At 36.5% G+C, this 27,973-nt stretch overlaps 1 protein-coding gene across 1 annotated transcript in view; it reads left to right on the top strand.

The window, feature by feature from the left end:
• DCDC1 (doublecortin domain containing 1) overlaps positions 1 to 27,973 on the top strand; it is a 496,388-nt gene that overhangs the window by 422,289 nt on the left and 46,126 nt on the right. Inside the window, exons 23-30 of the mRNA XM_073216357.1 lie at positions 8,252 to 8,433; positions 11,671 to 11,769; positions 13,043 to 13,142; positions 15,037 to 15,172; positions 17,803 to 17,962; positions 21,564 to 21,722; positions 22,838 to 23,038; positions 27,024 to 27,117. Of these exons, the coding sequence (XP_073072458.1) occupies positions 8,252 to 8,433; positions 11,671 to 11,769; positions 13,043 to 13,142; positions 15,037 to 15,172; positions 17,803 to 17,962; positions 21,564 to 21,722; positions 22,838 to 23,038; positions 27,024 to 27,117 (1,131 nt within the window). The remainder of the gene's footprint in view (positions 1 to 8,251; positions 8,434 to 11,670; positions 11,770 to 13,042; positions 13,143 to 15,036; positions 15,173 to 17,802; positions 17,963 to 21,563; positions 21,723 to 22,837; positions 23,039 to 27,023; positions 27,118 to 27,973) is intronic.

Here is a 27,973-nt window from a genome sequence, read left to right as displayed (position 1 = left end):
CACTAAAATTTAGCTTATTGTGATTCCTATTTTACAAGGGGAAAAAGTCTCCTGTGAGCCCTTCCACTGTGGCTGGGCCCTGAAATTTTGCCTCCTGTGCCCTTCCCTGGAAGAACATGAATGCAGATTTGGCAAGTGCAGATTTGGGATTTGGCAAATTCCCTCAATCCAGCTTCAGCACTCTACTTACTTCTCCAGGTCTATAGTATATGCCTTTCTTTATTGCTAGGTCAAGTATATACTCTAAAATACTTTAAAAACATTTTGTCCTGATTTTTTTAGTTGTTTTGTCATATTTTCTCATCTCAACTAAGTTTTTCTTTACCCACAAATCACAATTCCCTATGCATGCTTACTGACTGAATTAATGAATGTCAGTGATTTAAAGTAAGACAGATGACGTCTGAAACCAAGAACTCATTGCTTACAGCCCCAGAGATGCCCTTATATTCAGACTGTAGTGAAGCAACTGTCTAGATAGCTGAGTTTTGTTGACAGAGAAAGGAGTTCATCAAAGCAGCAGAGTGTATGGGTTGGGCAGCCTTAGCGAGTGACTAGATGAATTATATATCTGAGACTCAGGGTTTGCAGCACTAATGAGGGCCAACAAGGAGCCAAGGGTGGAGGGGGAGTACAGAGAGGCCAAGAGGTCTAGCAAAAAGTAATAAAAAAAGAATTATACTAGTTGTAGATTTTTCTCCAGAGGTTCAGGCAAGGCAGAGGCTAAAACCCAGAGAGGTGAGAGGATAACTTATACCTCAACTGTTGGTGAGCAGATACCAGTGACCAGAGAGGACAGAAGCATGTCCTTAGAGACCTCTGAGGATCAAGGATAAGTCCCACCTAGAGAACATGGGCCCCTATTCCAATGGTGTACAGTTCATTGAACTTTCACCTACACACAGAAACCCTGTTGAGGAAGAGGAAGGGAAGGTATGTCTTTGAAAGGAAACAGCATTCTGGTAAGCAACTTGAACTTCCAATTTGATTAAATATATATCCAGAAGGACAGAGCTAAAAGCAAAACAAAACAAGAAAGACAGTTTTAAATTGACAGAAACTGGGACTTCTAATTGGAATACCAAGTTTCCCACCCACCTAATGGGATGAGGGGTAAACAGAGATATTTCATAAGGAAGTGTACTTTCTTATATAGGGAAAGGAAAAAATTATTAGGATTGCAAATTTCATAGATAACATGTTTACATTTTTTTAACCTTAGTATACAAGTATAGTAATTCAGTTAATTAATTGATTTAAATGATGAATGGTAATTATATTAGGAAACTTAAGTTCACCATGCTCCTTTTAATATTTACCTTAAAAAAAGAACATTTTTTCTAATGGTCTGTGATCTGAGCATTATATGGTATTAGGAATGAAAATGGACTAGCCATTCTAACAGAATAGTAGCTTTTGGGAGGAGTGGATAAGCTGGCACTATGCCCCAATAAAATGCTGGTGCTAAATTAGCTAAAGTGAGACAGACTAACTCCATTTGTTATTTCAAAATGACTCATCCTAAGAGTACTGTTATTTCTTGAAATTTTTGAGGGAGAGAAGAAAATACTTACCAGCAGTGAGCTCAGATAGTTTTCATTCAAATTAAATTTAATCTATTTCACTTCAAGTCTGGAACGATTCATCTTATCTAAAGGAACCATATTTTCTTGCAGTCCCATTTCCACATAATCGATTTTTAAAGCAAAAGGATGATTCTATCAATGTATAATTAAATGCAATTAGTATTTTCTTTGGAAAGGCTTTCCACAGAAGTATACTGCAGTTGGGAAATGTGACATTCATATTGTGGGATTCAGAACACTTTGGCCACTGTAAACGTGTATTTTAGTTTTATTCTAGATTTAATCTTCCAACTTTACTACTTTCCTAATCATTATTTATTATTTATTTAGGCAATGCAGACAGAGCAAGGAAGGAGATAGACATGGTCCCTGTCTTCATGGAGTTTACAGCTTAAGAAGTATAGGTTGTGTATCAAAAATGAAGGAACCAGAAAAGGAAGCAGGCAGACTTAATGAATAAAAGACAAAAAATGGAGAAAGAAGAAACTCACAGAAAACATTTAGTGTCCCAGAAGTCAGTGCTATTTGTTGAGCCAGTTCATTCAGTCTTACAGTCAGTATAAGGAAAGCTAGCCAGGCTGAATGTCTGAGTGGGCCTGGATGTTAAATCAAAATACTGAATCTAGGAAAACCATCTAACAAACACTATTCTGAGTAAGACTCAAATTCTCCTGTTAATTCTTTGACAAGAACCTTCCAAAACAGAATGTAGACCAAGGAAAGATTTAAGGAAATACAGTCAGTGGGAATTTTTTTATATTAACTCAGACTACATTAACACCAAATTCTTTAACTCTCAGAGGTGACAACTGCTCTGGGAACTGATTTCCCACTCTTTGTACTGTTAAATATTTCTTATCCTAAAAGGCAATTGATAATATTTTTATGAGCAAGTAGCAACTCATACATATTTTAAAAATATGTTAAAACCTTATAAAAACGCAAGATCAATGAATTATTTTGGTTTATTTTGTGACTAAGTTTGCTGGAATAATTAATTTCAAGGAACTTAAGCTTTTTCTCGCCTCTTGGGAAAAAAGTGATAAATTGAGCAGCTGTACTCCTAAACACTTAGAAGGTAAGGAGGAATGATTTAAGGATAAAGTGAATGGAAAGAATTAGTCTAGAGACTTAAAATCTTGGGAAAAAAGTGATAAATTGAGCAGCTGTACTCCTAAACACTTAGAAGGTAAGGAGGAATGATTTAAGGATAAAGTGAATGGAAAGAATTAGTCTAGAGACTTAAAATTTTGGAGTGAGCCACTGCATAGTGATTTTAAATTTTCTAAATTGCTCAATTAAAATATCTATTTGGAGGGGCCCATGTTAAAAAATTTAGAGTACACACTTTATCAATCTGTTAAAAAAATTATGATAATTAGCTGTCAGTGTAAAGGTAAAAAGAAAAGAAAAGGAGGTATAAGAAGGCTCAAAACAAAAAATGGAAGAATCTATTTGTTAATAACAAATAAATGAAGGAGGGCCAATTTGACTAAGATGTTTAGATCACTGGTTAAGAGCTGGGCTCCCAAAATAAGAACAAGCTATCTCTGGTTATTACAGAGAGATGAAAAAGGAGAGCACAATTATCCATTTAAGGGACCATCATAACCCATCAGAGGTCTCCTGACAGTGCAGTCAGAACACAGAATAGTGGGAACACAGAGAAAACCAGTGAAGAAATGAATGGCAACATAAGAATTCCAATGGAGAAAACGGCAGGGGTGAAAACAGCCACCCAATCAGCTTAATTATCTGTATTTTTGTTGTCTTTCATTATCCTGGCACCATATTTCTCTATTTGCATGAAGGATGAAGTAAAAGTGCCTCAAACATCAGAAAAAGGTTTAAAGTAGCTTCAAGGAAAACTGCCAGTGATAGCTCATACATTGGGAAAGTCATGAAGTCCAAGATAATTTTTCATCTCTTCAACTGTATTTCTTGATGTTTCATACTAAAAAGAGAAGACCCTTGGGCTTCCTTCATCTAACTGGAAAACAAAGGAAGCCATCTGAAATGCACAACCCTACAGTGGTGCTAAAGCCCATGTCTGCAGTGGCTACTACTTGTCATGAAAGCCTAGGAATTAAGGGACCTAAAAATAACAAGCAGCTAAGCTAGCACATTTCATATAAGTTTATCAGAAACACAGCATGCTTGGAATATTGAAAAAAATTTAGTTCCCCTTCTTAAGTCCATGAATTGATAGTTCTCAAAGACTAAGCTCCAGGAAGCATCTTGTTCCTTTTGTCTTTCCCTGTTGTGGTCCAGAAAGGGAAAAAGGGAAACATTAGTGATTTATAACAAGACTTCAGTGTGATAGTAATTTTTTAATGGGAAGACTATTCTTTCCCATCTCTCCCATCTGTCCAGCCCTTGCTTCATGATCATTTATGTCTAAAGCTAGTGTAAGTTGACTTGCTCCAAATTGCTTAGTATCTTTGTGTAGAAGTTATAAATGAGTCCTTCCTTTTTGAGGAAGTTATGCCATGCCGCGCATCCACCAGCCCTCACATTAAACAAAATCTTAATACAATAGGAAAGTCTCAAATGAAAATATTCAATGAGTTTGTCATAACATTTCGTATTTCTTTTCAGTAACTATAGTAAGGAACACTGGACACATGTTTCTCCTTTCATAATAGTAAAAACATATCTAAATAAACACTTTATGGTCTGCCCTTTGAATTTAATTTTCATATAGGTAAACGGTTCTCAGTGAAGGTCAGGAATACAATAAAACTTCATTAACTAAAAATTTGCTCATTTAGAAGCGTGATGTTAGCGTTATTGTATGCCACTATTATTAACATGTTTACTAAGTAAAACATGATTTTAAAAATATAAAGGGAAAATCACTATATTGTAATTGCCATTTCAGAATATTTAATCTTCACCACTTCCAGATTTTATAATTTATTTAAGACACATTTTCTTGAACTATGTGATTATTCAGTATAATTGCAATGTTCTAAAAAATTTTCAAGGAAATATAAGTTAGTAAGTTATTACTTACTATGCTAGCTTTACAAAAATGTTCTCCTCTTCCCTAAAGGCCATGTGTCTTGATCTGTATCTGTCTAGTAGGCCAGCACATCTCCCCAGACCCCCAGTATCTTTATCTTTGTCATGTCAGTTAGACACTGCTGGGCTCTGGGACCACCTCTGCTGTGATTATCCAAGCTTTTTGCCTACTCCACATGAAGTCTCCTCTTTTGGGTGTCACTACCTATATCCCCTTTAGGAAACTTCTTGGGCTTTTAGTTCACTTGAATTATGGATCTTTGCTTGGGATACATAGAAAGCAGAGCCTGAGACATATGGCTTATGTACTACTAATTTATTGGTATGTGTGGTCCCAGGGAGCAACAGCGAAGGACGAGAAGGGAAGGAAGGAGAGCCAGTATGAGAATGTGCTTATCACGCTGTCCTCCAAGAAGCCATTTAAACAGCAATCTTAGGAGGTTTCTCTTGGAGGAGAAAGAGGGAAGAATTATCCATCAGCTACTATCTCAAAAGTTTGCCCAAAGTCATACAACTAGAGCTATGCATCAAAGATTGAAATGCAGGGCATCTGCATTTGGGCCCACGCTCAGTCATTTTATGAGATGCTTTCATGAATGTTAGTGATAAGAGCTAAGAAGAAAATAGAAGCAAGGATAAGACATAGGGAATGTTGGTGGGGCATGGGGCAGGACAGGATCTGGAAATTTTTGATTGACCTGGAAGGCTTCATTGAGGTGATGTTTGAGTAAAGACCTGAAGAACAAGCAGCTCTAGGTAAAGAGCATTCCAGGATATGCCAACACTTGAGATGGTGTCTTTGAGGAACAATGAGATAAGCATGGCAGGAGTGGGCTGAGTGAGGCGGAGAGCAGCAGGAGATGATGCCAGGGAAAAGAGATGGTGCAGGTCATGCAGGGCCTTGTGGGCCATTAGGAAACCTTTGGCTCTTACTCTGAGATGGGAAGCCACTGTGGGTTTAGAGCAGAAGAGTGATGTGCTCTGACTTAAGTATTACTAAGATCATTATGATAATAGAGTGAAAAGGGCTAAGGTGGAAGCAGGAATTAGCAGTTTGAAGGTCTGCAATCTGTAGGTGAGACAAACTAGTGGACCAGGGTAGTAGGAATGGAGATGATGAAAAATAGATGGGCCCTTGATACATTTTGAAAGTAGAAGTAGGGTTTGCTGATAGACTGTTAGAAATAAATAACTAAAAAATAAGCAGAAAAGACCCAATATTGAGAATTCAAAAGACATTTTAACTAACTCATGGGATAAAGAAGGAAACATAATGAAAACTTAAGAAGGAAATATTTAGAACCAAAGCAAAATGTGTGGGATGCAGCTAAACGGTACTTAAAGGAAATCCATAATCTTGAATACTTACATTGAAAATGAAAAGAGTCTCAGAATTAATGAGATAATCCTTCAACCTGGGAAGTTATAAAAATAATAGCAGAATGAACTCAAAGAACTAGAAGGAAGGAAATATAATTATAGAAGCAGAAAGTGATACATGATACGTATAAAACAGAATCAACAAAGTAAAAATTGGTTTTTTGAATATATAAATAAAATGGATATACCTGGCCAAAATGATTAAGAACAATATAGTAAAGTTAAATAATATGAGAAAGAAAGTAAAGATATGAGAACAGGAACTGGGAGATTAAGAAGATAATAAAAGGATATTATAAATAATTTTACGCTAATAAATATTATAACTTAGATAAATAAAATGGTCAAATTCCTTGACAAAAATAACTAAACAAAATGAAATCAAGAAGAAACAAAGCCTAAATAGTCCCATAATCATAGCAGAAATAGATTCAGTAGTTAAAATCCCCCAATAAAGACAACACCATGACCAGATAGTTAAATTGGCAAGTTCTACCAAACATACAAGAGGCAAGTATTAAAGAATATAAAAAAGAAACAACACTTCACAGTTCATTTATGAAACTAGGGTACACTTGATACCAAACCTTGATGAGAATAGTATAGAAAAATTACACATTGATTTCATCTGTGAATGTACATGCAAAAATCTTAAAGACAATATTAGCAAATTGAATTTAACAGTTTATAAAAAGGATACTACATTGTGACCGATTTGGACTAATCCAGGATTGCAAGATTAATTGAAAATGTAAACAATCAATTACTGTAATTAACATACAGGTGATGAAAGGATAAATAATCACATTAGTACATCTCAATACATGCAGGAAAAAGAGCGTTACATGATTAAACACACATCCAAGAAAAAAAATTAACAAAATGGGATTGACGGAAAGTTACTTAATCTGATAAAGAGCATTTATATCCCACACAGACTTTTAAAAAACTCTCTCAGCTAATTCTTAAATGTATATGAAATATCCAAGGGACAGAGTCAATTTCCACACAATAACAGGTAGGGGCACTTGACTTACCAGACATCAAGACTTAACCAGGTATAAAGCCACTGCCAAGGCAGTGTGATACTGTACAGGGATAGAAAAATTGATAAATTGAAGAAACTATAACATACAGAAACACACCCATGCTTATATGGAACTTTGGTATTTTATAAGATGGTTACTGAAGATTAATGGGGAATTAATTGCTGCGAGGACAATTGTTCATGCAGATAGAAAAAAAAGAAGAGCTTGAACCTTGTCTAACAGATGATCATCTCTGATCATCCCTTCCTTCACTTCTCTTCTCCCACAAATGTCTTTTCCTGTGAATCACAATATTATCTACCCAGCTGCCCAACCTACAAACCTGGAAACTATCCTTGCCTCCTTTTATCCCCCAAACACCATTATGTAAGTCTGACACTTAACACTCTGCCCCTTCTTTTAACTCCCCTTTATGGCACAAATTCCTACAAAGGCTTCAAGTCCGTTACAGGGAATTTCTGGAGTTAGGTTGTTGTGTTCTCCTGTGTGGGTCCAGCACACCCAGTACCCTGTGGCTGTTACACCTACACTATCAATTGCCAGTTTCCTTCTAGGTAAGCTTCTGAGGATCCACTAGAAATTCCTTAAGGAAGAGTAGCCTGTTCTGTTCACATTTTTATTTCCAGTGCCTAGCACTGTGCCTGGAATATAGTAAACAATCAATATTTAGAAAATGAGTGAATTAAATAAATGAATATATAGGTGAATAGATACAAAGTAACTGAATCCTACATCAGAAGCATCTGAAGTTTAAGTTCTTTTATCATCTCATGCTGGGTTTTTGAGTATTCCCCAAATATATCCTTCTTTGCCAAATAGATCTAATTTAAGATAACACTTTCAAGCTGTTGTAAAACCACTTTCACACATTCTTTATTTCCTCACATTGACTAAAGATACTTCATACACCGGCAGAAACTATTCTAAGTTGATTCAGTTCTACTTTTTAAGATGATGTTTCTCTGAAAGGGAATAAATCTTCCATGTTGTAACAACACTGGTTTTACATTCAGAAATAAAAAACTAATAATCTTAAAATTAAAGTCTTTCCTATTTAATCAAATAAAACATTAAAATTGTCTGGAACATTTTACATGCATTTTTGTATGAATGAATGAAAGATTAAAGGTATAAGTCATGTGTTTAATATTTTTTTAATATCTGGAAAAGACTCTTCTTATTATGATTTTTTTTTGTCATATCTTTCTGAAGGAATTTGATTGGCCAATAGAAGGACTTCTTGTGGCAAACAGCCCTCCCATGAAGAAATCCTTCTGTAAGACCCCACAGCAGTATGTCCCTGTGAGGCTCAAAGTTTTGAAGAATGGAGATAAGAATAGAAACAGAGCACTTACTGTAGTCAGTCCAAACATGTCACTTGGATGGAAAACACAGTAAGAACAACTTGTTAATATTTCTCACTAAATACATTTGGTTTCTAAAAATTTTTAAATTTAAGTTCTTAAATTAAAAAAAATTTCTACAGATTTTTGTCTTCTTCACTATGAATGTTTTTTATGGGAGAATTCTGTGTTTATTATTTTTAAAAAGGGCTTCCATGTCAATATTTGGAGATGAAAATAGAGACTGAGATTCATTTAGTTTCTAAGTCAGGAACTTAATTTGAGCTCTGCTGGTTTAGGCTATGCACAGGAGAAAATAATGAGTAGTTCTGATAACAAAGAAAGTTCGAGGATCAATGTCTATTTTGAATTTATATTTTTGTTTGAGTTTTATTAATATCTTTTGAAATAAATAAGTTCATACATTGCTTCTTAAATATAATTTTGTGATTCCTTATTTAAATTATTAGTATACACAATTAATTACATTTAAATCCTTAGTATATTTTACAAAGAAGTATGGTTCTCAGGATACAACTTTATATAATTTAAACCCTTGCCTTAGAATACCATTTTAAATGTTTGTCATCCTAGAAAGGCATTGATCTGTACTTTAGCTTATTTTATTAGATTGGAATAAAATCTTCCCACATAGCCAGTATTTCTCCAACATTGGAGAAAAATCACTTGCTATATTTTCATTATATTTTATGACAAATGGGATCTTAGATTGGTGCAAAACTCTGATATAAAGGAAGGAGTTAAACACACTTTTTCTCATATTATTAGCACAGATATTACCTCTTGACCTTTCTTTGAGATGTTTAGAATATTTGAGGATGCTGATAACAGTTTAATATTACTTTCTTCAAATTGATTAAATATACTTTATACATCACTGAACAATGAGTAACATTCAGATCGGCTGTCCACTGAGCTGCCCGTAAAGATGATAAAGTAAAAAATTAATTTTCAAAGTAAAGTCAAGCCTGAAATTGAAATCTTTGACGCATACATTTCATAATTAGCTCATTTTGCAAGATGTAAAAGTGAGGGTAATGCTCTTAAAATATATATGACTTTTTTTTAAAACCTTCAGAACTAACAAATAATCTCTATCCCTTCCTATATTAATTTTTTTCTTAAACTGTATCTTTAGCTTGGGTTCAAAGATATACAGATTTAATCTTTTCACATTGATGTTTTAATATATATGGTTCAATAAGGTAATCCAAGCATAATTTGAGAGATTTGTTCATTTGGACAACTATTCTAGCCTATATGAAACTTTCCTCTGTCTATGTTCATAGAACAGTGGGGCCTGGTTAATCAAGATTTCACTTTGTTCACTACATGAATTAATTATTCCCAAATAATTAAAATACTCTGGCATGCACTTGGCACTAAAACTTTTCTAAATATACATTAATTTTTTTGGCTGATTCAGAAAGCTTTCTATAGCATCAATAGCTTTTTTTTTTTTTAACTCCCAGAGCTGTATGTAAGTACTGGTTACCAGAAGGCCTGCATGGGAAGTTTTGGCTAACATTTGTAGGGCAGTGGCATTGCCCAACTCCAGAGGGCACTGTTAACATTGCATTCTATATGAATGCAGAGTTGCAAGGTAGAAGCCCTGCTGTGCTACTGTTAATTTATCCAAGATAATTATCTTCTCTTCCAGAAGAAATAAATGCTACAAGCATGGAAAAGTACATTACTTGCATTAACCTGGAACTTATAAGAAGAAAGAGAGTTGGGCTGTTTAATGTCTTTATAAACAAAATCATGCTAGAATGATGAAATATAGATCCATCTTACAGAAATACTGCTCTGGTAGCATGCTATCCTTTAGTTATTTAATGATTCAATATAGACGGTTTTGAGAGGCTTTGTTCTTGTTGGTTCCTCCATCTACACATCCAAAGGGTGATCAAATGTCATTTGTTCATTACTTTGTTGATCATTACTCTTAGTGAGTAACAAGATCTTGCCAATTGTTCTTAATGATGGCTGTCAAATTCATATAAATTTGAACCACTATGATTTCATCTCTCAGAATGCTAAGTTGAACAAAGAAAATTTTATATGTGATATTTTAAAGAATTGTGAGAGGAGAGGCTCAATTTGAAGCTTTAAACTTTATATTTTAGATATTTTGGTTTAAGTTTTTAGTAAATTATAATCCCTGGACTTACTGGAGCTCCTTCATATAGCTTTGAAGGCCTTTCATGACCTGTCCCTGCATATTTCTCTAGCTCTCTCTCTTATCAATACTCTACCATTCCCACTTTTAAACCCCCTCCCCAACACCTCCAATATGCCCTAATAATAAAGATATTTTGAGAATGGGTTTGGGTTTGATTTCTAGGTGTTTACTCTGAATTCAGCACTCCTCCCAACCCCTGAGTTAGCTGTAGGTTCTCTATGTGCCATTGCTGTGATCACCGTGGGCTTTTCCCCAGCACAGCTCCTACCATTCTGTGCTGCAATTAGCTGCTTAGGTTTCCACTCATGAGATAGAGAGTAGGGATGATGAGCTGTTTATCCAGATATGTGCTGTCTGCTATGATATGGTCATGGACCAGTGTTTCTTCATTAATCAAATATTAAATCAATTTATTCACCACATGAGTTAGGGCCCCCAATAGGCACTAAATTAGTGCTGTATTGAATTAATTGATTAATTAATTATTAACAATGAACTATACTTGATTACCATTTCTAATGAATGAATGAATAACTGTATTTGACCACTATATCTTTCATTTAATAAAGTACAGAGATCCCAGAAATACACCAAATAGTTTTCTATCTTGAATTTTTAAGCAGATGTATATTCCAATTAACCATCCTTTTTCTATAATCACCTTATTTTTTTAGTTTAAAATTTTTTAGGTTTGGATTGATATAACCAGAACAATATGTGATTAATATATGAATATGGACAATATATGAATAAAACATCACAGGCAAAATGAATGTAATATCTGTATTTTATTCAGAATTGATAAATTCACATTTCAGAGTGTTCAGCATTATTAGAAGAGGATTAAAATATTGAAAATGAATTTTCTTAAATAAATTCCTCATAGTATAAATGCTTATGAAGTTTAATATTGAGCTGTGATAGTTTTTGAAATCCTATTTTTTTTTAAAGAAAGGCATATTATTTTAGGGAAAATCACGATAAATTAAAACCTCTTGACTTTTTCATATATTTAAACAAGATGAAAGATAATTGGCAATGTATATCTATATGTCAGTCAAATCTTGGCTCATCTGTTTCAGAAATGTTGACACTTCAAGGAAAGAGAATGGGAAAAACTGTGTCACTAAATATTCAGAAACAGAAACAAATCAGACTGAATTTCACCAATTTTTGGAGAGGTAAAAATTTACTATCCTGAATGCAAAGGTATTTTCCATTCAAATGTCTGAATGATTATGTATAACACATAACACAAAATACATATGTACTTATATAAGAAAACAATTGTTATAATTATTCTGGAGTTTTTAATCTGTGAAATATATGTATCTATGTGAATTCATGATACCCATGCTAATGAATACATCTTCCCCCAAATTTCAGGGTCTAGTTATTTCTCCTAACTTCTGGACTACCAACTCTTTAAATATAAATTATTCTCATTTAAAAATCATGTATTTCAAATTTTTATAGTACTTTTCTTAGTTTCATATTTGTGTGAATTGAGGTCAGGGTAGTTACCTACTTTAAGCCAATTTAGTCTGGCATCCTAATAACTTCAAATTGGTTCCTGTCTTTTCCAGTTTCACTGGGCCCTTCCTTCTGTTCATACACTCCTCTATAACCATACACAACTTCTCTAAGTCCTAATTCTTCTTGATGAACTCCTATTCATCTTTCAAGGCCCAAACCACATGTCACTTCCTTAGACCAGGCTTCCCTGGAGGAATTCTTGTTTTGTTTTCCTGTGTTCTCACAGTGCCCACTACTTCATATTGTATTTAGTTGCTGACGTGTCTCTTTCCCCACTAGATAAGGTGCTCTTCAGGAATAGGAAAACTATCATTCATATTGATATCCACAGGGCAGGCCCAGTGACTGTTCGGGAGAGAAAAAAAAAATCACTGTTTAATGTTTAACTAGGCTAAAAATTCCTATTTCAAAGGGAGTTAAAGGACTGTAGAGATCATTTCTGGTGAAGAGTGATAAGGAACTTCTTGGTGATGGATATGACTTTGGAAAAAGAGTAGAACTTCGACAGGAACAGCCAAGGAAGGTGTTTCAGGTGAATGGAGGAGCATGAGCCCAGGCACTCCAGTAGGAGGGGTGGGGCATGTTGAGGGATGAAAACTCAATAATGATAGGCCTATATATTTGTTGATCATGCCTGACACTGTGCTAAGCGCTTTTCAAAATTAGCCCTAATCCTCACGACAACCTGAAAGGTAAGGAATTTAGGCTTAGAGAGGTGATAAAATTTCCCCAAGTGCCGGGACTTGGAGAGGAGGATCGAAACTCAGAAGGTTCTGATGGGCTCTGGGGCCTGGCTGTTGACTGGTTCACAGCCCAGCTGCAGGATTTGCCCTTAGTGATCTGAGTCCTTGATTTCTTTTTCTCTCTTCACTTCTGGAAGCTTTGTTATGCAAGGTCAATTTTTGTCTCTTATTGCAGGTGCACTGAAATTTTAAATTTACCTTCTGCAGCTCGGAGACTGTTCAATGAAAAGGGGAAGGAAATCTTTGCCCTGAAAGACCTTCAAAGAGATGACCTGGTAAAGACATGAATATGAGGCTGGAAATGTTAAAGTATGAATTGTAGTAGAGGAAAAATGTTTTAAAATATAAGACTTCAAACACCATTTTTCCTCTTATTTTCCCTCAGAAGTATCTTAACTTGGCAAACCTTCACCTAACTTTAGCTAACTGTTGAGAGCTTACTATATGTCAAGCATAATTTTCAGGGGTATATATGAATGAACACATTTATGCTTATCACAATCCAATGAGTTGGATGCCTTCATTATATCCAGTTCATAAGCAAAGGCAGAAACTGGAGAAGACCAAATTATTAACTGCTTTTGATTTCTGTCTTCTACTCTGAAGGAAGTATATTCTCTCCTCCTTTTGAAGCCTTCAAAATTTAACTGTTTAATGGTTTCATACTTATTGATAATTTCACTTTTTCAGAAAAAAATTATATCTAGTGTTTCACACATTCTATTTTGGTGGCTGGAGGAGGTTGATAAGGACTTTAGCAACTCAGTCTTTCTCCCATTTATGGAATTTGAGGTATCAGCTTGAAAAGAAAACCTACCTTGACTGATGCCTGAAATCTTTGAGCAGAGAACCAAACTTATACCACATTATTAGAACTCAACTCAGGCTCTTAATGTAAAAGACTCATCGAGAAAGTCTTCAGTTGAAGTACCAATGACCAGCATGAGAGGCAGCAAGGCTGAGGGGAGAGCCTGTTCTTGGAGTCTGGTAGATCTTGTTTTGTGTTTTAACATTATCACTTCCAATTTTTTTTGTTTGCTTGCTTTTAATCCTTTTGTTTGTTTTTGCTGCTGTGCTAATTTACCATTATTTCAGGAAGAATTAAAGATAGATTGCATCAAAACATATAATATAAAAAGATCAGTTTAAGATGAGGCCACCAGGAAAAAGGGAGCATGAGTAAAAAGGGATAAGATGGAGCCGGGAGTGATTATAATAAGATCCTGTGTATTGCTAGAAATGAACCTGTCACTGTTCTGAGCAGCCAATGTGAAGACTGAAATATTAATGGTTATGTGATTAAGTATGTCCACAATAGAAAAAAGAAACCTGTTATTCAAAAAGAAGAAATGTTTGAGAAAGTTTTCCCTGGGTCCTTATGTAAAGATCATGTATAATGACCAGTGAGTGGCTTCAGAAAAAGCAACACTGAGTGTCATTTTTCTTCTTGCTGACTTTTCTCACTTCAAAGAGATGTATAAGGACATTTAAGAAATACATATAAGCAAAACAAGGAAGAGAAAGTATCATCCATAATCTCATCATGTAGCAATATCTGCATACACATTTTGGTGCATATACTACAAGTTCATTTGTACCAGTGGTTGTCAAACATATTCTGTAAAGGGTCAGATATTAAGTATCTACAAACCGTTCAGTCTCTATTGAAACATTAACTGTGCTATTGTAACACAAAAGCAGTCACAGACAACATGTAAAGGAATGGGCCTAGCTGTGTTCCAATAAAACTTTACTTAAAAAAACAGGCAGCAGGCCAGGTTTGGGCCTCAGCCATAGTTTGCAAACCCCTGATTTATACTTACCTACCATCTCTTGCTCCCAGCCTTCCTTCCTCCTTTCATTCTTTGTTTTCTCTCCTCTTTTAAAAATGTTGTAACTTTTTATTCTGAAATAATTATAGATCACAGGAAGTTTCAAAGATAGTATGGAGAAATTTTTTAGTACAAACCCTTCAGCTCCATCAAAGTTGTTACATTCATCATTAGTTTGTGCCTTTTTATCACTGAGTATTATTCCATGATGTTACGGTTTAACTTTTCACCCATTGTAGGACATTTTTGATTGTTCCTATTTTTAGTCAACTTGGGCTATTACAAATAATGCTGCTATGAACATTGCATATGGTATCAAGACTCATTTCTTTGTTAGGTGTATGTTTCATATGGAGAACATTGGATCAATCCTGACCTGTCCATTGATCAGCAAAAGAAGCAAATCTTCCTTAGGAACTTAGCATCAGATATTTCTAAAATTCAAACTTTCTGCAGTATACGTGAACTAGAGGGTAAGCACTGGAATTATTTACCTTAATATATGCAGCCAAAATTAAATGCTTGATGATACTGCCTTTTTTAAAAAAAATCCAAGTTTGTTTAAACAGATCATCTTTCACTCCTACATCTGCTGTTTAGCTGTTTACACTAATTTATATATTTAACAGGGTTATATCTTTTAATTCACACTGCACATTGGATGTGCAAAGAAAGCATAATTCTTTATTTTGTCTTTATAAAGAAAATCAGGCCTTCTTTGTGAACCCCATGCATTACCATTAAGAAAACAGTAAATATCCAGTCAGGTTTAAATTTTGTTGCGTCTGTTAATTTAAATAGTCTCTTTAGGGAGGGTTTTCAGATTTCCCAGTCTCCAAGTTTCGCTTTTGCTCCTCTCTCAACATAAGGAAAGAACTTAGGGTAGAAAGCCTCTGGGTCCTGCTGGCTGACGTCAGGCTGGGTGACTGTGTTCCATTCTTCAGGCCCAGACAATGCTCTGGGGAGGTGCTGCTTCCTGCCTCACTCAGCCTCCCCTCTGCTCCCTCTGCTTCCTCTGAAGCCCAGCTGTGGCTGGGTGGCCATCTATGGAGCTCTTGCTATAGGACCTCTTCACTCCTGCTTGGCAACTACTTCTGGAAAGCTCCCCCAACATGACTCTCAGCAAAATCTGGGCCATGCTACACTTCCTGCAGCTTTATATGGCTGTGTCTCAGATTGGAGTGGCAAGGGCAGTTCGGGAGGTAACTCATCACAGTGTTTTGAACAATGGTCAGTGCCCTTACTATTTCCTTAATGTAGTCAAGATACCTGAAGTTGCACCTGCAGGGGGAATCATGATACCCATGTGCTTCTTTCTGCCTTTCTCTGTCTTCTGTCTCAAATCGCCTCAGGCTCAGAAATGGTGGGATTTCTCCAGGTCAACCCTGAGGTTAAACCCTTGATAGGCTAAATGGGAGCTAATGGGATTTGGAAAAGTCCTGTGTCACAACAGTGTCATCCTGACTTCTATGGCCATTGTTTTACGGCAATGTGCTGTACTTGCGTGTCAGGACGACCTTTGTGCTTATGCCTTCCTTTTGTAACATTTCTCATTACTTCATGGTCTTCCTCCTTTAAGGCTGCCCAGGAGCCAGGACAAAGGAAAAAAAATTACTAATAGAATTTAAAACATCATCCTATTGTATATATTAAACATGGCACAGTAAGCTTTGCCTGTATCTTTCAAGGCATTGGGAATTTAGACTGAGGAGTTTGGAATCCCAGACATTTATCTAAATACTGTAGCCCATTTAAATAGTCAGAATTTATAGTAACTAACTTAATTTTGGAAAGGCCTGTATTTTTTTTCTTTTAGGCACCTTTTTTATTGAGGAATAATTGAAATACAACATTGTATTAGTTTCAGGTGTATAATATAGAGATTTGATATTTATATCCATTACAAAATAGTCACAGCAATAAATCTGGTTATTATTTGCCAACATACAAATTTATTAAAATATTATTGACTGTATTCCCTATGCTGTACATTACATCCTGGTCTATTTACTTTATAACTAGATCCTCTCAACCCCTTTCACCTATTTTGCTCTTCCCCACTCCCCCAACCCCTCTGGCAACCATCAATTTGTACTCTGTATTTATGAGTCTGTTCTGTTTTGTTTTGTTTGCTTTGTTTTTTAGATTTCACATATAAGTGAAGTGATATTATATTTGCCTTCATCTGATTTATTTCACTTAGTCTAATACCCTCTAGGCCCATCCATGTTGTTGCAAATGACAAGATTTCATTATTTTTTATGTCTGAATAATATTCCATTGCATTCCATTTCATATATATAATATATATTATAAATATATGTATTTGTTATATATATGTATATTATATACACACACACATATCACATCTGCTTTATCCATTCATCTGTCAGTGGACACTTAGGTTTCTTTTGAATCTTGATTTTCTGAATAATTCTGCAGTGAACATGGGGATGCATATGTCTTTTTGAATGAGGGTTTTCTTGTTTTTGTCAAAAAAATACCTAGAAGTGGAATTGCTGGATCATATGGTAGTTGTATTTTTAATTTCTAGGGAACCTCCATACTGTTTTCCAGAGTGGCTGCACCAATCTACATTTCCACCAACAGTGCACAAGGGTTCCCTTTTCTCCACATCCTTGTCAACACTTATATTTTCTTGTCTTTTGGTTGATAGCCATTCTGATACGTGTGAGGTAATTGTGGTTTTGATATGCATTTTTCTGATGGTTAGTTATGTTGAGCATCTTTTCATATGCCTCTTGGCCACCAATGTATCTTCTTTGGCAAAATGTCTTCTGCCCATTTTTTAATCTGATTGTTGATTTTTGTTATTGAATTTTATTACTCTTTATATATTTTGGATGTTACCCCCTATTTTTAGTACTTTTGACTGATAGTATTTTGAGAGGAAAGAATCTACAAAAATTAAATTAAATTAAATCCAATTAAAAAACAATTAACTATCAATTACACTTAGAACGCATTCTCTTAGACCAAATAGTTGGCAGTGTTCTGCATTTTCATTTTAACATGTTTTCAAATTCCTAGTGTTCTGTGATCATAACTAATATGTTCTTGCAATTTGTGCATTTCTGCTCAGCTTTTGTTTTAGAAATCCAAAATGACATTGTGTCTGGAGCCAAGCTTGCTGTGCGTAAATCTGTAGCAATTTTTGGAGAAGAGAAGCAAATTATAGAGCTAAAAGAAAAGCAAATGCAAAAACATGCTTTAACAATGGAAAATGCTTCCAGTGAAACTCTGTAAGTAATCAATGTGTCTAGAAAAGCCCCCTGGTTCCTATTTGAACTCAGCTCATTAGCTCATGGCAGCACAGAGCCCATGTAGGGAGCACACACCAGCTTTGTGAAATAAATGTCAGGTTAAGAACTAGTATTTAATTATTTTCTGGCAATAAAAGAGAGCCGCAGCTTCAGTGTTCAACCACAACACGATCTACATTCAGTAATTTTGTTAAAATGTAATTATTTTTAAAAGACTAGAATTTTAGAATTGCAGACATTTATTTGAGGAATTCATCATGTTTCATTTCCGTAAATGTTGACTTCAGAACACGTAAGCTTCTTCCTTAATGTGTGTTCCAGTTGGACGCATGTTAATATACAGTTATTACCCTGGGTCACTAAAATAACTTTCTGATTGGTTTTTATATTCATAATCCTCTTTCTACAGACAATCATCTTTCTAAGCCACAATCCTTTTTATACAATTCTCAGTGGATACCTACTGCAGACACAAAAAATATTTAGTCTCGAATCCCAAGCCCTTTTGACCCTGGTTCAGGACTGTTGACCCACATTTATACCTTCATGCCCACCTCCACTCCACACTTTTTCTTCCTGACACATAAACTCCAAGTTCCAGCTCAGCCTTCACAAGCTGTCACCTGAATGTGGCATGCTCCATTTAGGCAGTGTTGCAGTCTTCTGCACCACGTAGTCATTTCTCTCTGCCTGAAGTGCCTGGACTTGCCCTGTACTCATCTGTGGAATGATTCTTCACTCTTGAAGTTAATCATTGATTGCAATGATTGTAGTGACGTACTTACCAGTTCACCTCCCAAAAAATAGCTGGTCAATTACCATTGAAACAACTATGAAAATTAATTTATCATTGTTACGAACTGTTTTTAAAAAACGGTTTTATCCTCAATTATAAAAACATTAACTTTTTTATATTAGAAACCAAAGTTCCTCATTTTGATTAGCATTTCATCTAGTTTTAAGTCATGACACTAACAAAGGCACCAGAAGACCTTTTTCAGAGAAAAATGATTTGACCTATATGATATCTTCCTCAGTGGCTTAGGGAATTGACTACAAACTTTCCTAGCATTCCCTTTCATTCTTTTTCTAAATAATGTATCATCTAGCCTCTGAGTTACTAGACCACACTTGAGGAAAAAAAAAGAAAACAAAGGAAAAAGAACATCTTTAAGAGCAAAGGACTGTGTGTTTCGGATGCATAGATTCATCAGGGACTGGGGTCCTTTGAGTGACTGAGTCCACTCAAAACAACGCAGGAATCTCCTGCACATTTCAGGCAAGCTGCTTAGTCCAGTCTCTTCTTGAATGCTCTAGTAACAGGAACTAGTCCACAAGGCTGCCCATTCTAGTGTTGAAATAATTATCTAGAACAACTCCATACTATGATTTGATCTGTTTCATAGATGTACACTATTCCTCTTCTACTTAAAAGTCCTTAAAATATTCAAAGGTTACTATCATCGGCCCACTGAGTTCTCTCTTTTCCAGACTAACTCACTGGCTCTTTGAACCATTTCTGCTGACTTGATCCTAAATCATGTTACGTTAGAAAGTCACTTGAAGGTTTCCTCAGACGATCTTAGAAAAGTCTGTTTGGAGCTTTTACATATTTGAGAAGTGGGATGATTTAAGGAGGGACACATCCATTAATAGGAGGCCAGAACATAATCTAGAAGGAATCGTTTTGATAGCTGGGTTCTGTGTAAAGATTTCTGATAAAAATGGTTAAGAAGCAACAGGGGAAGCAAACTGTGGGAGCACTAACTTCTGCTTGGATGCTCTACGGAGGAAAAGCCTTTTGGAGCAGGAAGCTTAGGGGTAGGGGACTTTCTCATTTCCTCACTGAATGACAGCAGACTCTGTCCACCTCTTAAGCCTGGTCTCCTACCACCTTTCCCTTCCCTCACTGCACAGTGTCTTTGTGTTCCTCGTATGAGCCAAACATAGCCTGCTTCAGAGCCTTTCAATTTGTTATTTTCTCTGCCTTGAATGCTCTCCCTCCAGATCCTCACATTGTCCAGGTCTCAACTCCAATATCATCTCAAGCATCAGAGCCTTCTCTGATTCCATTATTAAAGTAGACCCCACTGTAGCCAATTTCTACCATAATATCCTGCTTAATCCACGTATAGCACTTACCTTGTTTGTTTAGCCAGTACTGTTTTACCTCTTTTTCTCACTAGAATGTGAGCTCCGTGAACTCTGGAAACTTACCTGTTTGTTCATCACTGCATCTCCAACATTTAGAACTCTGTGCCTATCATAGAGTCAATGTCTAAGAAACATTAGTTAAAGGAATGAATGATTAGCTAATGAATGGCCAGTTATAGGAAAGAATGAATGAACAGACAAATGAAGTTAATAAAGCAACATACATTTTGAAATGGCTGGGCTAAAATTGAGTTGACTGTACTTCATTTGCTTGGAAGCCAAAGAGTTCTGGACTTGAGGAAAGAATCTTGTTTACACCTTGCTGAATATGTTAAAACTAAGAATGACATTTTTTTTCTGTTTTCCGCAAAGAAATGCAGTTGGTGGGAAAGCTGTGTTTTTAATTTTCAACACAAGATGGCGCTATTTTTAAACTGTTAGCAAGATTTTTTTTTTTTTTTACTTAAGCTGCAGTTCTGAACGAGGCAGTTGTTACCCAGCAATTTCATATCCACTTGTGATATTTTTGTTACGTTTGAAAAGTGTATGGTGTACTCTGCTAACACGGAAATTGTCCCTGAAGATTTTAGTAATATAATATTGCTTGCAGTTGTATCAAATTATCACAAGCCCCTTGATGATCACAGCGTCCCCCAGGAGAACTTGGGCATATTTAGGGTGCTGAAATACGCTTGCCGCTTTGCCTGTGTATTTATCTTGACTTCAGCCTAGTAGTCCTCATGTTAGTCATGACCCCACAGCAGCAAAATGTGCCCTAAACAGTGCCCACATATATGCAGATCTTGTGTTGTGGCTATGCTCCTGTTCACATCTTTATCTTAACTGGAAGACAGAAGGCTAACTCAGTTATCAAGCTATGACTTTTTATTCTAAGTGTTTTAGTATATTATTCTCTGTCAAAAGCTGGCACATATGTGCTAATCTCGGAGTCTTTATAGATTTCTCTGTTGAGAGGGAAAAAAATTAATTAAGATTCCTTAATATTACCTAATAAGTAAACTTTATGAAACCCAATAATCTAGGCTGTTTTGTTCCAGACAGAATTCTGACCCACTTATGGAGTTGGCAGGAGTCTCTTTACATGTTCGTTATGAATTTTTTAAGTTATTGAATAGTCATTATACTATAATATTTGAAATATAATGGATAGCTCCATTTTAGCTGAATAAAAACAAAGATAAATGCTGTGTATTATGTGATTGAGGAATTTTATTTGTAGCCTTATATTAAAAGATTTAAATTATGTATTAGTAGGATGTGGATTTCCAATATTAGGCACCATTATGGAAATATGACTTACACATGCACCAATATGCTTCAGGATATGATCAGACTATATCTCAGAGAAGATTCCGTGAGTATAAACAGAATTCTTAGACTCCTGTTTGCTTCTGAACCATGATAGGGATTCCCATGCAAGAGCCCATATTCGAATGAAAGCTTGTCACACACTTCTCAGGTATGCTTGGCAGGAGACCTCTCATGATTTTAATGAGGACGACTGTCTTCCAAACAAAAAGAAAGAAGAGCTCTTTGAAAACATGGAACCACAGAAGAAACACAGGTGAAAATTTCCGAGGGATTCCTGTTAGAGATTTCTACCTGGTTTTAGTGTTGCTCACTTTGGGGCAAAAATAACCCTGAGGGTTTGCATTACTGTTGGCTTCTGTTTACATCATTTCTGTCTTCTTGTGTTTTTCACTAAAGTATTTGTGGGAAAGTCTTTCTCCCTTTAGCTTATTTTGTGCCATGTAATTAATTTCTTGTTTACTGGGATGTCTAACCTATTAAACAGTAAGCTCATGCACTTCATGCACTTTTGCCTCCTGAGAACTGAGCACAGAGCCTATATATTTGTTGAATGAATATGTAAATGATCTTATGAATAAACATGTAAGATGCCCTGATGTCTTTAAAAAATTAGTAAAATCAATTTCTTCCTTTGTAATTTAAATTTTTTCTGGTCAATGTCCAATGAAGTGACAGGAATCTTTTGTGCTTTGTATTATTCCATGATCTTTAGATATTTGTTTAACATTACAGCAGTTTTTATGAGTGGTTTTGGCACATCAATATTTATCATTAGTCCATGCACATAGTAGAAACTTAAAACATGCTTATAAATCAATTAAATTATGAATGCATTGTGATCTTTAATGTTTAATAAATCTGCTCAACACCTTACCATCCTTAAGTAAGAGTTTCCTTTAAATTAACTTATTAGTGTTATTTCTTTTATAATATTTTATGAGTTGTTAGGGAAAATTGAAAACCTTGGAGAACAGTATTTCATTTGCTGGGAATACTGTAGATAAGAAGAGAGAAATTATGATTTGAACTCCTTCATTTCTTTCTGTTCTGATTCTATATGCTCCCTTTCCTTCTCCTCTTTTTCCTCTTTAATTATCTCTTCAACTGAATTTCCTTTTTCTTTGCTGGTGCATTTCTCAAATTCTCTTGGATAAACATTTATTTCTGTTACAAAATAAGCTCACAATTCTACTTTCTATATTGGCCTGGCAGTGCAAGTCAAATAGCATTGCTGCTGTCCTGATGATGATGCCTCACCATTATAAGTGAATTTAGTTCACTGTGGGTCTCTCCACAGAATTTGCAATCTCTAGCACAACAAGTGCATGGTACATTTTTTTGCCACTAATGGGATTTTTTTCATTTCAGTCATTCTCTAAAGCACAGTCAATTGCAGAAGCGTTGCCGCCAGCAGTTCAAATACAGAGATGGGCATATTATAAGCCATGCCACTCCTCAGCTAGTCTTGGGGGTGCAAGGTCCCAACCTGCATTCAGGCATGGAGGTGGTTTTGGTAGAAAAAAAAGTGAATGACAGTCATCAACGCTGGATGCACAAGGAAGACAGCAGGTAATCCCAGTCTATTTGGGGATTAATATACCAAAAGGTGAATGCGAGCCTAGATTTTGAACGGTTCCCACAGAGCAGCCAGAGCAGGGGTGTACTTGAGGACTTCAGATTCTTCTATTTAATGTTACCAGTAAGTTTTTATCCAACTCAAGGAAGAGAAAGAGTGTAATCAAATGTTAATACTCAGTAGTATATCCACAACTTCTCCATTATCAATTCAGATAAAGAATGTGAAATCTGACATACTAGGTTTATAGTTTTAACTGGCCATTGAAGTCAAGAGAAAACTAGACTGTCATCTACTTTTATTTTTATGATTTGAAGGGATCGAGTAAGAACTCTCAAAAGTGCCCATTTAAAAATTTGTGCAATGCTTTTCATTAACTTCATCTCCTGCTCCTCCTCACATGCATGGCTTCCCTCCCTCCCCTGCTTCCATCAAAGAACCAACTGATATGGCCTCTGCTCTCACAGTGAAAAGGAATTCTTGTCTAAACAAATGTATCAACCAAATCCAATATGGATCCAAATTCAAGTAAACCAATGTAAAAAAAAAGATTATTTCTTAGTTAATAAGGAGAAATTTTAAAGAGTCTGGGTACCAGATGATATGAAGAAAGTCTTCTCAATTATGTTGGATGTCATAAATGTTAACAAAAAGAAGAAAAATTCTGATCACTAGTAAAGGTTGAGAGGGAATAGATGCAGCAGCAATGGAAGAATGTTGGTAGCTGCTGAGTCCACGGTGGTTTCTTACTCATTTCTCACTGCTTTTGTGCATGTTTGAACATTTCTTTAACAAGAATGAAATCAACTCCTTGGTTTTCAGTTTGTTTTGTTTCAAATTCTGCCATTAGAGTTATGTGGTTGGGCTCCGAGGACCTCTTCAATCTCTTGAAATACTCTACAAAATGTGTGTCTGTGCACTTGTGCAGTACTTTTTTTTTCTGGAAAAAGCTATGGCTTTCATTGGGTTCTCAAAAGGTGTGTGATGCAAAAGGCTTAGGAATCTCTGCTTTCAGAGATTGGTTAAGCTGCAGCAGGTGGCGGTAGCGAGCCTAGCATGGGCAAGAAAGGAGCTTCCCTTACTCAGCTCACTATCTGAGATGAACAAAGCGGCCAGCAAGGAACGCTCACAGGGCTTGTTTTAGAGAGGGCTGAAAAGCCAGTTTGTAGAAAGACCTGGAGAATGTGTTGCTTTGCCCCATTCATTCTAGCGAAACTGCCTTTGCATCAGAGAGCCAGGAAGCAGACTCCTCTCCCTGTGAATTGTTGGCTATATGGTGCCAGAATTAATTCATTCAGCTGCACAGGGTTGTAAGGGCAGTGTTTTAGGTGCTGGTCCTTTAGCAAAGAGCAATATAAAAATCCCTGCCCCAGCAGAGCTAGTGCTCCCCTAGCTCTACATATCTGGAAGTTAGTGATACATCTTACCACCCCAGCTCCGTGCATTATAGTAGAGATCCCACTAAAGCCTAAGTTAGAATTTGAACATGGGTGATGAACTGGGGTGGATATGTATGGGGAATGAGAGAAGTAACCCTGAGGCAAGAGACAGCCAAGCATGATGGGTTTAACTCTGAAACACTTGGCTATTGGCAGAGAGGGTGAGTTTTGAGTCCTGCTCAATGTCTGTCACTGGTTTTGCTTCTCATCCTGAGTGCTGTGGAAAAAGCAAGAGAGGGGAAGGCCATTTAAGTAAAAACAGAAAGACACATTTGCCTCAAACTCTGAAACACTGGGCTAAGACCAGCACTATTTGCAAAATCTAACATGCAACCCAAAAGAGAGGACAGTCTTTTCTAGTTTCCTTCTACTTTGTAGAACACTGTGCAATGTTGTCACTGAGGCCTCCCCATGTCAAGGCACAGAAAAGAGAGTCAGTTGGTGGGAGATGGTAGTATTGATTGATCCCTGGTCAGAAACTTCTGAGACTAGAGAAGAGGTAGAGCAGTGAGCAGGAAGGGCAGTGGAACAGGATTTGCTCTTGAGCATATGGGTCACTGTACGGGGACTTTCACAAAAACTTGGGTAGGAGAGGTTTTGCAGAAGTCTTGATGATTGGTTGGGGGCATGACTCAGAAGAATATATGTCTTCTGGCAGAAATGTGTCTGCATAGTGACAATACTTCTGATCTTTCTTCCACATTTTCCCTTGGCATTTTCTCTTTGTTCTCTTGGCATTTTGGCTTTGTTCTCTTTCATGTAACTGCATATTGGAAACCATTTGTTCTGATAAACTGGTGAGGCCTAAAGAACCCTGGATTGATATATATAACAGAAACCTGTAGAAAATTCCCTTTATGTGAACCATAGACTTTTGATCCTCCATATTTTTCACAGAAGTAAGTTGGTGCTTAGGGAAGCAACTGCCCATTCAGAATTTGTATTAGTAGCAGGTAGGCAGAGCAGCTCACTGCCAGTGTAACAGGAGGTACCAAGGGGCTATCACTGTGCTGAGCATTTTCTGCCATTAGTCCTTTCATTCAGTCCTTTGGGTCTTAAATTACATTTTCATTTTAGCCTTCTATTTAAAATAGAAAATAACTAGGAAATCTGATATCTTAAGCAATTATCAGCAAAATCTCTTAAGGGAAATTATGACTGTGAGAAGGCCTTGCCAGGTTAGCATGTAGTCGAGGCTGAAAGTGCAAGGAATGAGAGCAGGACATTGGAAGAGAGTAGCAAGTTGCCAAAGACACCCTCCCTCAGTTTCCAGCCACACAGAAGAATGGCCCAGGTCAGCTTTTGAGATAATCTGACATCTTTCTCCCGTTTTCAATTCTGGCACAAAATGAATTAATCATGGCCTCTAAGAGGAAATACAAAAAAAATGCTCAGGGATAAAAATCCCCTCAGCAAGACTCAGAATTATAAAGGAAGAAACAGTGTCATGGAATTTGGAGCTGAAAGACACCTAACATTTTCTGTTCTTAGTCACTTGATTCCAAGCCTAGGTAAACCGAGGCTTAAGGAGATTAAGTGACTTGTATGTGCTCATACTTCAGGTTAGTGGGGAAGGCTGGGACATCACGCTGGATATTGCTGGGACACAGAGTAAGCTACCTCATTGCTGTTTGGCACAGAGGGTTTTTTGTAGAAGGTTATAAACTCAATCTTCCAACAAAATGTAAGCCCTCAAGTTATGAGCAAGTGCCAGTTGACTGCACTGTTCAAAAAGGAAAAGACAATCCAACACTGTAATAGCTGAGCTTGGCACTGATGCACAGGAGAAATTGCTGCATCTATTCTGGCAGCAAAAACATGGAGATAGCTACATAACTAATTCTGACAGGTCAGTAGGTCATTGCAGGAAATATACAATCATTCACTTATTTGAATGATACTGAGTGCCAATAACAATGGCTGAGGGAGTTAAAGACAAACTTGGAAGTGGCCCCTCACCAAAGCTGGAGTTCAAAGCTCAGTGAAAAAGTGGGTACAGCCCACTGGATGGCAGAGAAATATGTTGGTTTCCTGGCCAGACCTTGTGTGTGGTTGCTGGGCAAGCAGGAAGCAACCCTCAGGAACATATGTGGGGGTGCAGCTGATTGCTGGGCATGTAGGCATGCAAAGGGAATCAGGGTGCTGGTGCAGCTGAAGGTTTGGAGCATGTGATGTGCCTATCAAGAGGCCTCAAGCAGATGACCACCAGGCTAGACCAAGTGTGTGAGGGTGCCAAGGGACAACACGTTCTGGGCACCTGGTTGGGGCACAGCACTACTAGATATTCTCTCTCCCAACCTCTGACCTCATTCAGTAGCCAGAAAGAGCAAGCAGACCCCTTACTTTTGCAGTGTGCTTCCAGAACTCTTTACTGAGAAAGCTTAATATTGTGCTTACTATAGGGGAGGTGCTTAAAGAATTCACAACCACTATCATAGAGCATGTGTGGAACCAGGAGGCAATGCACTGATAAGTGGCACAGAGGGGGCTCCAATCTGGTCATGCTACTTTGTAATGAATCTCATCTTGTTTTCCTAAGGACCTTTCACCTGGTGAGTAACCCAGACCTAGTGTTGGCTGTGTCTATGACTAAAGCTAGAAATGAAGTCTGCAGCTATCCAGTAATTGTTCAGGTAAGATATATATAGGCTAAAGAGTAATCATGTTCCTTTATTTAGTTAAGTTCAAGTAAATTTCCATGCTTGTTGTGGAGAAAAAACGACTGTCATATAAACCTATCTGATTCACCTGCTAAGGGGTTAACATCCAAAATATATAAAAAACTTAAATGCTCCAACACCAAAAAACCAAATAATCCTATTAAAAAATGGGCAGAGGACCTAAATAGACATTTCCCAAAGAAAAAATACAGATGGCCAACAGACACATGAAAACATGCTCCATATCGCTAATCATCAGGGAAATGCAAATCACACCACAATAAGCTATCACCTCACACCAGTCAGAATGGCCATTATCCAAAAGACAAGAAATAACAGTGTTGGCAAGGATATGGAGAAATGGGAACCCTCCTACCCTGTTGGTGGGAATGTAAATTGTTGCAGCCACTATGGACAGCAGTATGGAGGTTCCTCAAAAAACTAAAAATAGAAATACCATACAACCCAGTAACTGCACTTCTAGGAATTTACCTGAAGCAAAAAACTCTGATTTGAAAAGATAAATGCTCCCCTATTTTATTGCTTCATTATTTACAGAGCCAAGATATGAAAGCAACCAGAGTGTCATCAATAGATGAATGGATAAAGAAGATGTGGTGCCTATACACAATGGAATAATCTTCAGACAACATGGAGGGACCTAGAGGGTATTACGCTAAGTGAAATAAGCCAGGCATAGAAAGAAAAATACCATATGACTTCACTTATTAATAGAATTTAAAAACAAAATAAAACAAAATGAACAAAACAGCAGTAAACTCATGGACACTGAGAAGTGGTGGATGGTTATGGGGTAGGAAGGATTGGG

Source organism: Manis javanica, chromosome 11, assembly GCF_040802235.1.
Source record: "Manis javanica isolate MJ-LG chromosome 11, MJ_LKY, whole genome shotgun sequence".
NCBI classification, from domain to species: Eukaryota; Metazoa; Chordata; class Mammalia; order Pholidota; family Manidae; genus Manis; species Manis javanica.
This window is presented reverse-complemented; position numbering and strand designations above follow the sequence as displayed.